The sequence below is a fragment of the Cetorhinus maximus genome, chromosome 3 (genome assembly GCF_964194155.1).
Source record: "Cetorhinus maximus chromosome 3, sCetMax3.hap1.1, whole genome shotgun sequence".
NCBI lineage: Eukaryota > Metazoa > Chordata > Chondrichthyes > Lamniformes > Cetorhinidae > Cetorhinus > Cetorhinus maximus.
In genome coordinates this window covers 93,274,932-93,290,539 of record NC_135881.1, presented here as the reverse complement: position 1 = coordinate 93,290,539, position 15,608 = coordinate 93,274,932, and the positions used below count along the sequence as shown (strand labels likewise).

The 15,608-nt window shown below is 49.1% G+C and overlaps 1 protein-coding gene across 1 annotated transcript; it reads right to left on the bottom strand.

Annotated features, from left to right (window-relative positions):
* Positions 1-207: 207 nt before the first annotated feature.
* On the bottom strand, positions 208-11,352 carry atpsckmt (fATP synthase c subunit lysine N-methyltransferase). The gene is made up of 4 exons (XM_078538725.1): positions 10,952-11,352; positions 2,105-2,242; positions 1,954-2,004; positions 208-704 (listed from the first exon to the last, which is right to left on the bottom strand). The coding sequence occupies exons 1-4, from the start codon at positions 11,195-11,197 to the stop codon at positions 540-542; spliced, it is 600 nt and encodes a 199-aa protein (XP_078394851.1). The 5' UTR covers positions 11,198-11,352; the 3' UTR covers positions 208-539.
* Positions 11,353-15,608: the final 4,256 nt, after the last annotated feature.

The window sequence follows — 15,608 nt, the reverse complement described above, 5'->3', positions numbered from 1 at the left end:
AAAAAAACACCAATGAATAATGTTCAAAAGCTGGAAATGGTGTTCCTTCTCTGCTACACCAGCAAAGATTGGATAACACATCAGATATCAAAGATTAAATTTTCCTCATTTTCATAGCTAAATGCCAAATCCCACACTACACTAACAAACTGATCCCAGGGAAATTCACTGGCAATTCTGAGAGTCCACTTTAACATTACAATAAACCAGACATAATTAAAGGTTTAATTAGTAACAGTTCTTGTATTAAATATCACATCTGGACAGAGTTCATTTAAAATTACATTTTTGTTAACTGAATCTGATAAAGTAGAAACATTTGTTCAGTTACAATGGAGTTCAATATTTGCATTATTTGTCCTGTAAAAAAATTGACTGGCTTAAAAGCAATGCTGCAGCTCCAACTGATTAGCTGATTGATTAGGTCATTTCTATCAAGGTTTTTCCACTATTTAATTCTCAAAGACAATCTTCGAGCCACTCTGCAGCAATATGAAAATTATGCCTGTCTTGTCCTTTCCATTGTTTTAACCAGAGACTTATTTTGCTGTGGTTTTAAATGACTTTGCATCATACAACCAGGCGGTATCGATTCCCTTTCCAGATTCATGAACAGCAATCCAGCTGGGAAATGGGAAACGACAGGCTACAACTCTGGCATTGCCCTTCAGCTCGCTCTGAAGTTTCTCCTCCAATGACTGCATCTGGAACAGAAAATGCAGTCAGAAAATTCCCTCATATAAAGCTGTTCCTAAATTAAAGAAAAATCTCCTTAATCCAAAGTCGTAATTCAAAATAAAAATACATAAACTCACATTTCACATCTAACACAGACACAACTGTCTTTTTCTAAAACGTGCTTTCCGACAGACATATAATTTCAATGCCAATTTCTTAATCCATGGCAAAACCAAGTTCTTGGGGCCCTGCCTCCATATATTAACTCATATACTTAAAAAAAAAACACCCAATGATGATCGGTCCAAGATCATGATTTCCATATTTGTTATATCTTGAGGCTGATTGAAAACATGAGATTCCTTCTCTGTTTTACCTCTTCGCATACCCCCAGTCTTGTTATTCCACTGAAACATTACTCAATTAAATGAGGCGTGAACCTCAAATACACCATTCTATTCTTAGATTCTTTTTTTAAAAAAATCTTTCACATACAGTATAAATGTACATAACATGAAGTAGTAGGGTTCAGGACTATGCCACTACACTGTGACCTCCTGGTGTCAGCCACACTACCAACAGATCTCAAGTGCAGGTTAGGCTTTCTGACAGGAAGAAAGAAAATAAATAAAACAGAATCAAAGATGATTCATTGACTGTGAAGAATTATAGGACATCCTGAGGACATGAAAGGTGCTGCACAATTGCAAGTTCTTCCTTTCTGTCATTATCCCAAGCTTTAGAAGGACAGCTGCCTACCATTATTAGACAATTTTTTTTAACCCTAAGTCAATCCCATGGGTCTTGTGAGCATGATTACCAAATTAGTTCCAATTAACAATGATTTGTTTGTTATGGAATTACAGCCACTACGAACCAAGTTGAAGTGAATAAACTATTTCACTTAAGAGACTTACTGCCAAAATGAGGCAACCATAACCCAATCATTGTGTGCTAGATTCAAACCCAAGATCTAGGGCTTCGAAAAATGTGCTAGCTACAACCAACTCCTATAAACAAACTTATTTATTAATATATTTACTTGTAAGGGACTAATGAAGTCGACCTCCAAACATAGAACTCGCCAGTTCTGTCTGTTATGAATATAATGGAGACTTTAGCAGGAAAGTTTGAATAAAAATGGCTCTTCATCCAGTTTCTCCAATGCACAACCCCATCAAGTGAGGTACCACACCGGGAACAGAGTTTGGCAAAATTTACCTTTATGTACATATCGCAAGTAAACTTTTTAGAATTGATTAACAACAGACTCACCATCTGAGGAACTCCAAATATGACAACATTACTATATTCTGAAAAATTGACCTAAAAGCAAAGGACAAAAACAATTACCCACATTGAAAATAACAGAATTTGAATAATACATAAGAACCGTTCTGCACAAACTGTGCAACACTGAGTATACCTTCCACAAGTCAGAAATGTAAAATCTAGTATTGTGGTGCACTCCTTCTTGCCATGCTCTGTATCTAGAGTACCAAACCAACCAAGGATTCAGCTCATAACCCACAGCTCGAAACCCTTGCTTTGCTGCTGCAATTACCTATAAAGTCAAAAGGACATATTATTGTCAACCCTGATAAACAGGCTGTTGATTTTTAATGACCAACTAACATGAGTATGCAATTTATATGGTGGGGCGTCAATAGAAGTTGGACAACTACTATGTCACTATAAAAGCTGTGTCCACAATTTCCACATTGCAGTAACCAACATAGCGGATTTCATACACATAATGATCCAAAATTTCGAGAGCTGTTTAACAGTAATTTTAATACAAATAGTGTTAAAATGTTTTACTTTTAGAACAGTATTATTCCCAATAAAGGAACATATGCCAACCTTTATTAGGTCTGTTCCAAAATCTAGTGAAAACCCATCAAGTGTTCAATAATATCTAGGACATGACAGCTATTAATATTTGGTTAAAACATATTTCAGGATGGTTACAGCAACTAATCAAATATATAGCACAATATTATTGCTGAAAAGAGACATTGCTGAAGCTTTTCATCTTGCACTCATCAGGACAAATCAAGAATGCCAAATTTCAAACATCACAAGAATTTATACTACAGGAGAAAAGGATGCTGATTGGTTGGCAAAACAACTCTGATTGGCCAAGGCGTTGATTGGCCATGGAGAAAGCAACAGGGAACTATAGGCTCCTGGGTAATTTAATAAAGATAGAAGGCTTGAACATACTCCTTTTGTTTATAATGGGCTCCTTTGTATGAATGTATGTCATTTCTAAAAAGCGTAAATGAGCCAAGTTACGAGCTTGACTAATAATCTTAAATTGGCTGTTAGTGTAGTTATTAGCACACTCAGGATTGTTCCGCAAGTGCTACCTAATCATGGAATAACATCTGACAGTAGACGTTTTTGCTTTGGATTGGTTGAGGATGGTTTGTATTCTGCCTATACGAACCAAGGGGGCATGCTGTTTGATTCGTACAGCCTACATGCATCAGCACTGAAAAACCCAAAACATCTACTGTAAGAAGTGATTCAGAAATGGGTAGCACTTGGTGAACAATCCTGAGTGTATTAATAGCTGCACTAACAATCAAACTAATCAGTAAAGCTTGTAATGTGGTTTATTTACATCTGCTAGAAGCCACATACATTCAAACAGAAGGACCAGTTCTCTGCAAACAAAAGGAATAATGATCAAATCTTGTGCCTTTTTTGAATAACCCAGGAACTCGGGGAGCCTAGATTTCCCCTTTGCTGCCTCTATGGCAACGCTGTGACCAATCATTTGAAATTTGGCATTCTTCCATTTGTCCTGATGAGTGCAAGATGAAAAAGTTTGGCAACACCTCTCTTTTCAGCAATATTCAAGCTCTGTACTACCAGACAAATGCAATATTACTTGGCCTCTCATGTCATTGTACACGAGGAATCAAGACCAAGTTGTGTTTTCATGTGAATCAGAGTTAGAGCACAAATTAATTCAGCACTATTTTAAAGTATATATTCCCTAATTTTTATATTTCTACTATGAATTCCTATGTCCACAATTATAATGGAAACAATGTAAAATGTGTCATGTTGTAACTATAGCTTCTACTAGTGGTGAAACTTTGGAACCTGCTCAGAATGTGAAAGACACTATATAAATGCAAGTATTTTTCTTCCTTCTTTTCATCTTGGTGCTTATAAGATCTCCTGTGCACAAGATGGCTATTGTTTGTCAACAACAGTTACAGAACTCATTCTACTTTCTTCTTAATTGCTTGCTACATAATCACTCTCCACCAAATTTTATGGTACGGAATTTCCTAATAATTTATGGCACAGTGTAAGTGCATCAGTTTTTTTTAAACAAGGAAACTTTCATGTAAGTAATTTATGCCAGAACCTCAAGACATGGGAATTTTCACCATCATTTGTGCCACTTCTAAGTTACATCTACCGTAAACGACCCACGCTCCTTAATGCTCCACACTAAAACCAGAGAACGCATCTTTCCTGAATTTATGCCAATTCTGAATGAGCTCAAAATTTAAGCACAACATATTTCCCACCAGCCCCCCAACCCAAAAGCAGTAAAACTGAGGAGTTTCAACTTGGAAAAGGCCTCAAGTTTTATATCTGCATTGCAGATTTGGTGATTTTTCCAAGAATAAATTTATATCATTGAATGTTTTATTTGACATCAGAATCAGTAACATTATATTAGAAAAGCTTCCACAAAGGTGTTTTCCTTAAAAATGCAGCAGTGTTTAATGTGAATGAATGATTCAAACTAATTTTCATAACATGAATAAGATAAAGAGAGGTTTAAACACTGTATGGTTTCTTCAGTCCCTAATAGTAACATAGAATTTACGCCGGTTTTATGCACTCTGCCATATACAAATAAGAACTGCAGAAATTTTCAGCATAAATTGCCATTGGCAAGAGCAACACAGAATTAATATCAGTATAAGCTTGATCAAGAAAATTCCAGGTTCAGAGAACACACAGAAAAACAAACTTATATATTCCACTGGCAGGAAAAACATCTCTCTATAAAAAATTTAATCAGATTACTGGACTAATGTAATTAGTCACTATGGGTTTTTAAAAACAGAATTAGTATTAAAATCTCTGATATGAACAAGAAATTTATTCAAATAAAATTTGTGCTTTTCTTAGAGACACCTGGGCCATAAATATACCTATGATGACTACTTAGATTGGAATACAATTTGTGTTGCAGACTTCATTGTGAAATGTACCTATTATTTGCATAAATTCCTTTGGCTATGATTTTGAACAGTATACTGTTTAAATTTCTTTTGTAGCCTAGAATTACATTAAAATTCTCTCTTATTACCATGCTCTAACATTGCGTCAATTCTTTGCTAAAATTAGACAGGAGGAATTTCACACATTTCCCCTTCTATCATGTCTTTTAACTTTCATTTTTTAGCTTGCTGTGTGGGAGGGGCCTGTTGCTACAGCTACACCTAAGAAGGGAGGTCAGGAGGTACCCAAGCTCACTGCCCCTGGGAGAGTCACCATGTTAATTTCATTCTGTAGGACATGGCCATTCCATTTCTTCCCTCAGGACTTATCAATCAATTGGATTTCTTTTTGGTTTAATGCAGACAGCTTTCTCATGCTGATGATTGACAGATACATTACTGAGAGGTATAGTTAATCATTTCTGCACAGGGGTCCTCCTACTGATTCATCAATGACCACTTTGCAAATGCTTACAAGTCTCCCTGATATCCCATTTACATTACAACACTGCCTCTAAAAGACAATGCCATAATATGCATGTCACAGTGTACAGAGCAAGGATCATTCTACAACAACTTATATTTATATAGCACCTTTCAGGTAATGAAATATCCCAAGGCACTTCACAAGAGCATTAGAAAGCAAAGTTTGACACTGAGCCACATAAGGAGATGTTAGGTCAGATGACCAAGAACATGGCCAAAGAGGTAGGTTTTAAAGGAGGAAACAAGAGAGAGGTGGGAAGCACAGGGAGGGAATTCCAGCTTGGGGCCAAGGCAACTGAAGGCACGACCACCAACAGTGGAGCAATGCCCAACAGGTCAGAATTAGAGAAGCGCAGATATCTTGGAGGCTGGAGGAGATTACAAACAAATGGAGGGGCAAGGCCATGGAGGGATTTGAAAACAAGAATGAGAATTTTAAAATCAAGACGTTGCTTGACCGCAGAAAAAAATGTAGGTCAGCTAGCACAGGGGAATTGGAGGAACGGGACTTGCTGCAAGTTAAGACTTAGGCAGCAGAGTTTTGAATGACCTCAAGCTTACGGAGGGTAGAATGTGGGAGACCAGCCAGGAGTGCATTGGAATAGTTAAGGCTAGAGGTAATGAAGGCATGAATGAGGGTTTCAGCAGCAGATGACCTGAAAGAGGGGTGAAGTGGTGTTACAAAGGTGGAAATAGACGATCTCAGTTATGACACGAATATAAGGTCAGAAGCTCGTCTTAGGATCAAATGTGACACCAAGGTTGCGAACAGACTGGCTTAATCTCAGAATGATGCCAGGGAGACGGATGGAATCGGTATCATAGATTCTTTACAATGCAGGAGGAGGCCAGTCAGACCATCAAGTCTGCACTGGCTCTCTGAAAGAGCGTTCTACCTCGTCCCACTCCAATGTCTTATCACCATAATCCTGCACATTCTTTCTTTCAGGTAGCAATCCAATTCCCTTTTGAATACCTCGAACAAACCTGCCCCCGCCACCCTCTCAGGAAGTTCATTCCAGCCTCCAACCACCCTTGAGTGAAAAATCTTTTTCTCACATCACTTTTACACCTTTTGCCAATTATTTTGAATCCGTGCCCTTTAATTCTTGACGTTCTCAAATGGGAACAGTTTCTCACTATTTACCCTGCCCATACCCCTAAGGTCGGGGGAGTCCCATGGGGGTCGGTCTGGGTGTTTACAATAGTTACCGAGAAGTTAGAAGAGGTTTTAATTCCTCTAATGTTTTCTGGGTAACTATTGTTGTAACCTTGGCCGAACCATCCGAAGTCTGCAATTTAAACCGCATTTTCAGATGGTTCCCAGAGCAGCGCAATTGTCCAGAGGAAGTTTGCACTTCTGGGCAATTGCCATGCAAACCCTTACCTGGGAACTTCTGAGAGGGATTCCCTGGCACATCTTTGGTGTACCCCCCAAATCTGATGTTGGGGAGCTTGGAAGTTATGGCCCAATATAAATAGGGTTGTAAATGACAAAGTATGATAAGGAGGTGGAGACATGTTTTCACTTTGCTTATTAATTTATTTTTAAAAAAGGGAGATAACTAAAAAATAAAGCACAAACATAAGCTGAATTTTGAGGCTATCCTTCCATGGAAATGGGACAGTAGCACACTAAATATCCTCCCTCAATCTCCCAACATTTCTACCTTTCTCTCCCTCTCCCCCACCCACTCCCACACCCCTCTTCTCCCTCTCCCCCACCCACCCCATCTTATCCCTCTTACCCACTCACACATCCCTCCTCTCCCCTGCCTGATCTCACAACCCTCCTCTCTTCCTCTACCCCACCCACTGCAACACCCCATCCTCTACCTCCACTGCCCACTCCCACACCCCTCCTCTCCCTCCCCTGCCCACACCCCATCCTTTCCTTCACCTACCCATGCACACACCCATTCTCTCCCTCCTCACGCCCACCCCGCTCCTCTCCCTCCCCTGCACACGCCCACACCGCTCCTCCCTCCCCTGCACACGCCCACACCCCTCCTCCCTTCCCTGCACACACCCACACCCCTCCTCCCTCCCCTGCACACGCCCACACCCCTCCTCCCTCCCCGGCACACGCCCACACCACTCCTCCCTCTCCCCTCTCAACTCCCACACCCTTCCTCTTCCTATCACCCCACCTCTTCCTATTCCCCCAACTCCCTCACCCCATTCCTCTCCCTCTCCACTCCCAGACCCCTGTTCTACCTCTCTTCCCCCCTCTCCCACTCCACCCCATTCCCTCATACTTCCTCTCCTACTCCGCTCCACACCCCTCCTCTCCCTCCCTCCCACTCCCCTCCTTCCTCTCCCTCCCTCCCACTCCCCTCCCTCCCTCCTACTCCCCTCCTCTCCCTCCCTCCCACTCCCCTCCTCTCCCTCCCTCCCACTCCCCTCCTCTCCCTCCCACACCCGCACCCCTCCTCTCCCTCCGCTGCACCCCTCCTCCCTCTTCTACATCCCTCCTCTCCCTCACTCCCCTCCACTCCCTCTCTTCCCCCGACATCCACAGCCCTCCTCTCCCTATCTCTGCGTCCAACTCCTCCTCCCTCTCTCCAGCCCTCACTCCTACACCGCTCTCTCCCTCTCCCTCCACTCCCACACCCCTCCTTACCCTCTCCCCACTCCCATGTGCCTCCTAACCCTCATCCCCCCCACTCCCACGTCCCTCCTCATCCTCATCACCCCACTCCCCTCCCCTCCCACACCCATGCCCCTCCCCTCACTCTCCCCCCGAGACTTCTACAGCCCTCCTTTCCCTATCTCTGCGTCCAACTCCTCCTCCCTCTCTCCAGCCCTCACTCCTACACCGTTCTCTCCCTCTCCCCCCACCCCTCCTCACCCTCTCCCCCCACCCCTCCTCACCCTCTCCCCCCACCCCTCCTCACCCTCTCCCCCCACTCCCATGTCCCTCCTCACCCTCATCCACCCTACTCCCATGTCCCTCATCCCTACACTCCCACGTCCCTCCTCACCCTCATCACCCAGCTCCCCTCCCCTCCCTTCCCCATACCCCTCCCCTCCCTTCCCTATACCCCTCCCCTCCACACACCTCCCCCACGCACCCCGCCTCACTCCCCACCACACCCCCCCTCACTCTCCCCCCCCTCACTCTCCCCCCCTCACTCTCCCCCCATGCCCCCCCTCACTCTCCCCCCATGCCCCCCCTCACTCTCACCCCATGCCTCCCCCTCACTCTCACCCCATGCCCCCCCTCACTCTCACCCCATGCCCCCCCTCACTCTCACCCCATGCCCCCCCTCACTCTCCCCCCGCCACACCCCTCCCCTCACTCTCCCCCCGCCACACCCCTCCCCTCACTCTCCCCCCGCCACACCCCTCCCCTCACTCTCCCCCCGCCACACCCCTCCCCTCACTCTCCCCCCGCCACACCCCTCCCCTCACTCTCCCCCCGCCACACCCCTCCCCTCACTCTCCCCCCGCCACACCCCTCCCCTCACTCTCCCCCCGCCACACCCCTCCCCTCACTCTCCCCCCGCCACACCCCTCCCCTCACTCTCCCCCCGCCACACCCCTCCCCTCACTCTCCCCCCGCCACACCCCTCCCCTCACTCTCCCCCCCCACACCCCTCCCCTCACTCTCCCCCCCCCCACACCCCTCCCCTCACTCTCCCCCCCCCACACCCCTCCCCTCACTCTCCACGCCACCACACCCCTCCCCTCACTCTCCCTCCACCACATCCCTCCCCTCACTCTCCCCCCACCACACCCCTCCCCTCACTCTCCCCCCACCACACCCCTCCCCTCACTCTCCCCCCACCACACCCCTCCCCTCACTCTCCCCCCACCACACCCCTCCCCTCACTCTCCCCCCACCACACCCCTCCCCTCGCTCTCCCCCCCACGCCCCTCCCCCCATGCCCCTCCCCTCGCTCTCCCCCCATGCCCCTCCCCTCGCTCTCCCCCCATGCCCCTCCCCTCGCTCTCCCCCCCACGCCCCTCCCCCCATGCCCCTACCCTCGCTCTCCCCCCATGCCCCTCCCCTCGCTCTCCCCCCATGCCCCTCCCCTCGCTCTCCCCCCATGCCCCTCCCCTCGCTCTCCCCCCATGCCCCTCCCCTCGCTCTCCCCCCATGCCCCTCCCCTCGCTCTCCCCCCCATGCCCCTCCCCTCGCTCTCCCCCCCATGCCCCTCCCCTCGCTCTCCCCCCCATGCCCCTCCCCTCGCTCTCCCCAATGCCCCTCCCCTCGCTCTCCCCCAATGCCCCTCCCCTCGCTCTCCCCCAATGCCCCTCCCCTCGCTCTCCCCCAATGCCCCTCCCCTCGCTCTCCCCCATGCCCCTCCCCTCACTCTCCCCCCACTTTGACACACCTCTCTCCTCCCTCACTACCCCCACACCACTCCTCTCCCCCTTTCCCACAGCGCCTCCTCTCCCTCACCCCGCCACTCGCATTCCCCTCTTCACTTCCACAACCCTCCTCTATCTCCGCCCTTTCCCACTCACCTTTCCAGTTCTCTTTGTGTTTTTTAACTCTCTCTCTCTGCCATCCCCGCTGCCAATATCCACCAGCGCTCCCCGGCGGCCACAGCCCTCCTCTCCCACACACCACCTCTCCCTTTCCCCCCTACTCTCATGCCCCTCCCCTCTCTCTCCCGCCAGTTCCACTCAACATCCTCTCCTCTCCCCACCAACTCCCGCACCCCTCCTCTTCCACCTCCCACTCTCTACCCCCCAACTCGTGTCTCCCAGCTCCCTCTCCCCTGCGTCCCTCCTCTCGCCGCCCCCCCCGCCCCTCCCCCCACTCTCTCCGCCCCTCCCCCCACTCTCTCCGCCCCTCCCCCCACTCTCTCCGCCCCTCCCCCCACTCTCTCCGCCCCTCCCCCCACTCTCTCCGCCCCTCCCCCCACTCTCTCCGCCCCTCCCCCCCTCTCTCCGCCCCTCCCCCCCTCTCTCCGCCCCTCCCCCCCTCTCTCCGCCCCTCCCCACTCTCTCTCCGCCCCTCCCCCACTCTCTCCCCGCCCCTCCCCCACTCTCTCTCCGCCCCTCCCCCACTCTCTCTCCGCCCCTCCCCCACTCTCTCTCCGCCCCTCCCCACTCTCTCCCCGCCCCTCCCCCACTCTCTCCCCACCCCTCCCCCACTCTCTCCCCGCCCCTCCCCCACTCTCTCCCCGCCCCTCCCCCACACTCTCTCCGCCCCTCCCCCACTCTCTCCGCCCCTCCCCCACTCTCTCTCCGCCCCTCCCCCACTCTCTCCCCGCCCCTCCCCACTCTCTCCCCGCCCCTCCCCCACTCTCTCCCCGCCCCTCCCCCACTCTCTCCCCGCCCCTCCCCCACTCTCTCCCCGCCCCTCCCCCACTCTCTCCCCGCCCCTCCCCCACTCTCTCCCCGCCCCTCCCCCACTCTCTCCCCGCCCCTCCCCCACTCTCTCCGCCTCTCTCTCGCTCTCTTCGTAATTTTTAACTCTCTCTCCCATCCCCCATTCTCCCTTTCTTTTGTCTTCGCTTTACCCCTCTCTTCATTCCCGCAGCATTCTCCCTCCTCCTCTCTCAGTCACTCACGATCCTGCCATCCCCGCTGCCGATATCCACCAGCGCTCCCCGGCGGCCTCTCAGCAGCTGCAGCACCGTCTCCACCTGGGCCGTGCTGGCCGGGACGAAGGGGAGACAAACCCGCCTCAGAGCCGGAGCCACAAACGGTGCAGCCGCCACGTACAGAGCGAGCGCGGCTCCGCCGGCAGCGCCCAGGAGGACCAGCCCCCAGCGCCGCCTGGGGCCTGACCTGCTACCGGGGGCCTGATCCGACATTCAGTCGAGGGGCGGCCACCTGGCCGGACGGCACCATTGAACCGAGAAGGTGTCACAGTGAATGAGGTCCGGCCAGTCAACAGCTTCCGAGCGGTCACCATGGAAACTGCGGGGGAGCCACCACCTTAACCCGCTCCAACTGGAACCTACACCCGGGAGTGAAGATTTCCGCCCTCAAAAAAATTACCTCAGATTTTCCTCTCAAACTAACTGAAAGCTTATGAGGCACAAATGCTGAAGCAGATATGAACTTAAACGTGAATATCCACAAGCTGCGCCGCTCGGCTGTTCGCTTTTCATGATAACGGTCCGGCCCAAACCTTCCTGAACCCGGTTTGCCGGTGACCCGACGTAAAACGGGATCCTGAGCCGCTGGCTCGGTGGGAATTTCCCGGCAAGTTTGAATCTCAGATGGGCAATTGCTTTGCTCCTGGGATATTACCCAAGAGATTTTGTTTTTTTATTAATTCATGGGATGTGGTTGTCTCTGGCTAGGCCAACATTCATTGTCCATCCCCTAATTGCCCCTTGAGAAGGTGGTGGTGAGTTGTTTTCTTGAACCGCTGGAGTCCATGTGGTGCTAGGAAAGGAGTTCCAATATTTTGATCCATTATTGGTGTCATAGAGTTATACAGCACCGAAACAGGCCCATCGTGTCCGTGCTGGCCATCAAGCATCTATATTCTAATCCCATTGCCCGTAGCCCTGTATGCTATGGTGTTTCAAGTACTCATTTAAATACTTAAATGTTGTGAGGGTTTCTGCTTCTACCACCCCCTCAGGCAGTGTGTTTCCAGATTCCAACCACCCTTTAGGTGAAAGATTCTTTCCTCAAATCCCCTCTAAGCCTCCTGCCCTTACCCTAAATCTATGCCCCATTGTTATTGACTCCTCCGCTAAGGAGAAAAGTTTCTCCTCCTCTACCCAATCTATGCCCCTCATAATTTTGTATACCTCTATCAGGTCCCCCCTCAGCCTTCTCTGCTCTAAGGAAAACAACCCTAACCTATCCAGTCTCTCTTCATAGCCGAAACGTTCCAGTTCAGGCAACATCTTGGTGAATTTCCTGTGCACCCTCTCCAGCACAATCGCATCCTTCCTATAGTGTGGCAACCAGAACTGCACACAGTACTCCAGCTGTGTCTAACTAGCATTTTATACAACACCAACATAACCTCCCTTTTTCATTCTATGCCTCGGCTAATAAAGGTAAGTATCCCATATGCCTTCTTAACTCCTTATCTACTTGTGCTGCTGCCTTCAGGGACCTGTGGACATGTACATCAAGGTCCCTCTGATCCTCTGTACTACCTAGGGTCCTACCATTCATTATGTATTCCCTTGTGTTAGTCCTCCAAAAATGCATCACCTCACACTTCTCAGGATTAAATCCCATTTGCCACTGCTCTGCCCATCTTACCAGCCCATCGATACTGTCCTGTTATCTAAGGCTGTCCTCACTATTTACGAGACCACCAATTTTCATGTCATCTGCGAACTTACTGATCATACCTCCTATATTCACGTCTAAATCATTAATGTACACTGCAAACAGCAAGGGTCCCAGCACCGATCCCTGTGGTACACCACTCATCACAGGCTTACAATCGCAAAAACAACCTTTGACCATCACCCTCTTCCTCCTGCCACTAAGCCAATTTTGGATTCAATTTACTAAATTGCCCTGGATCCCATGGGCTCTTACCTTCTTGACCATTCTCCCATGCGGGACCTTGTCAAAAGCCTTACTGAAGTCAGTACCCTCGTCTACATAGCTAGTAACCTCCTTGAAAAATTTAATCAAATTTGTTAGATATGATCTCCCCCGACAAAACCATGCTGACTATCCCTGACTTATCCCTGCCTCTCCAAGTGGAGATTAATCCTGTCCCTCAGAATTTTTTCCAATAGTTTCCCTACCACTGATGTTAGACTCACTGGCCTGTAGTACCTGGTTTATTCCTACTATCCTTCTTGAATAATGGTACAACTGTCAACCCTGCAACGTCCTCCTAACTAACATCTGAGGGCTAGTGCCAAAATTGGGAAAGCTGAGTTACAGACTAGTCAAGCAACAGCCTGACATAGTCATCGTCACGGAATCATACCTTACAGATAATGCCCCAGACTCCACCATCACCATCCCTGGGTATGTCCTGCCCCACCGACAGGACAGACCAAGCAGAGGTAGCGGCACAGTGGTATACAGTCGGGAGGGAGGTGCCCTGGGAGTCCTCAACATCGACTCCGGACCTCGTGAAGCCTCATGGCATCAGGTCAAACATGGGCAAGGAAACCTCCTGCTGATTACCACGTACCACCCTCCCTCGGCTGATGAATCAGTGCTCCTCCATGTTGAACATCACTTGGAGGAAGCACTGAGGGTGGCAAGGGTGTAGAATGTACTCTGGGTGGGGGACTTCAATGTCCATCACCAAGAGTGGCTCGGTAGCACCACAACTGACCGAGCTGGCTGAGTCCTAAATGACACAGCTGCTAGACTGGGTCTGCGGCAGGTGGTGAGGGAACCAACAAGAAGGAAAAACATACTTAACCTCATCCTCTCCAACCTGCCTGCCGCATATGCGTCTGTCCATGACAGTGTCAGTAGTAGTGACCATCACACAGTCATTGTGGAGGCGGAGTCCTACCTTCACATTGGGGGTACACTGCACCATGTTGTGCGGCACTACCACCATGCCAAATGGGATAGGTTTTGAACAGATCTAGCAACTCAAGACTGGGCATCTATGAGGCACTGTGGGCCATCAGCAGCAGCAGAATTGTACTCGAACACAACCTGTAACCTCATGGCCCAGCATATCCCCACTCTGCCTGGTTCAATGGAGAGTGCAGGAGGGCATGCTAGGAGCAGCACCAGGCATACCTAAAAATGAGATGTCAACCTGGTGAAGCTATAACACAGGACTACTTGTGTGCCAAACAACATAAGCAGCAAGTGATAGAGCTAAGCGATCCCACAACCAACGGATGAGATCTAAGCTCTGCAGTCCTGCCACATCCAGTCATGAATGGTGGTGGACAATTAAACAACTGACTGGAAAAGGAGGCTCCACAAATATCCCCATCCTCAATGATGGAGGAGCCCAGCACGTTAGTGCAAAAATAAGGCTGAAGCATTTGCAACAATCTTCAGCCAGAAGTGCCAAGTGAATGATCCATCTCGGCCTCCTCCAGAGGTCCCCAGCTTCACGGATGCCAGTCTTCAGCCAATTCGATTCACTCCACATGATATCAAGAAACAGCTGAAGGCACTGGATACTGCAAAGGCTATTGACCCTGTCAATATTCCGGAAATAGTACTGAAGACTTGTACTCCAGAACTTGCCACGCCCCTAGCCAAGTTGTTTCAGTACAGCTACAACACTGGCATCTACCCGGCTATGTGGAAAATTGCCCAGGTATGTCCTGTACGCAAAAAACAGGACAAATCCAACCCGGCCAATTTCCGCCCCAGCAGTCTACTCTCGATCATCAGTAAAGTAATGGAAGAGGTCATCAACAGTGCTATCAAGCAGCACTTGCTTAGCAATAACCTGCTCACTGATGTCCAGTTTGGGTTCCATCAGGGCCACTCAGCTCCTGACCTCATTACAGCCTTGGTTCAAAGATGGACAAAAGACCTGAACTCCCAAGGTGAGGTGAGAGTGTCTGTCCTTGACATCAAGGCAGCATTTGACTGAGTGTGGCATCAAGGAGCCCTAGCAAAACTGGAGTCAATGGGAATCAGGGGGAAAACTCTCCACTGGTTGGAGTCATACCTATCACAAAGGAAGATGGTTGTGGTTGTTGGAGGTCAGTCATCTCAGCTCCAGGACATCACTGCAGGAGTTCCGCAGGGTAGTGTCCTAGGCCCAACCATCTTCAGCTGCTTCATCAATGACCTTCCATCATAAGGTCAGAAGTGGAGATGTTCGCTGATGATTGCGCAATGTTCAGCACCATTCGTGACTCCTCAGATACTGAAGCAGTCCATGTCCAAATGCAGCAAGACCTGGACAATATCCAGGCTTGGGCTGACAAGTGGCAAGGAACATTAGCGCCACACAAGTATCAGGTAATGACCATCTCCAACAAGCGAGAATCCAACCTTGCCCCTTGATGTTCAATGGCATTACCATCACTGAATCCCCCACTATCAACATCCTGGGGTTTACCATTGACCAGAAATTGAACTGGACTAGCCATATAAATACTGTGGCTACAAAAGCAGGTCAGAGGCTAGGAATCATGCGATAAGGAGCTCACTTCCTGATTCCCCAAAGTCTGCCCATCATCGACAAGGCACAAATCAGAAGTGTGATGGAATACTCCCCACTTGCCTGGGTGAATGCAGCTCCCACAACACTCAAGAAGCTTGACACTATCCAGGACAAAGCAGTCTGCTTAA

Bases quoted from the DNA above. Each gene is read 5' to 3' on its own strand.
- atpsckmt (XM_078538725.1), bottom strand. From the start codon at position 11,197: ATGTCGGATCAGGCCCCCGGTAGCAGGTCAGGCCCCAGGCGGCGCTGG. The intron at 2,243-10,951 runs GTGAGTGACTGA...TTGACTTTATAG, and splicing joins GCAGCGGGGATGGCAGGATC to GTAATTGCAGCAGCAAAGCA. The intron at 705-1,953 runs GTGAGTCTGTTG...TTTCTGTTCCAG, and splicing joins TATTTGGAGTTCCTCAGATG to ATGCAGTCATTGGAGGAGAA.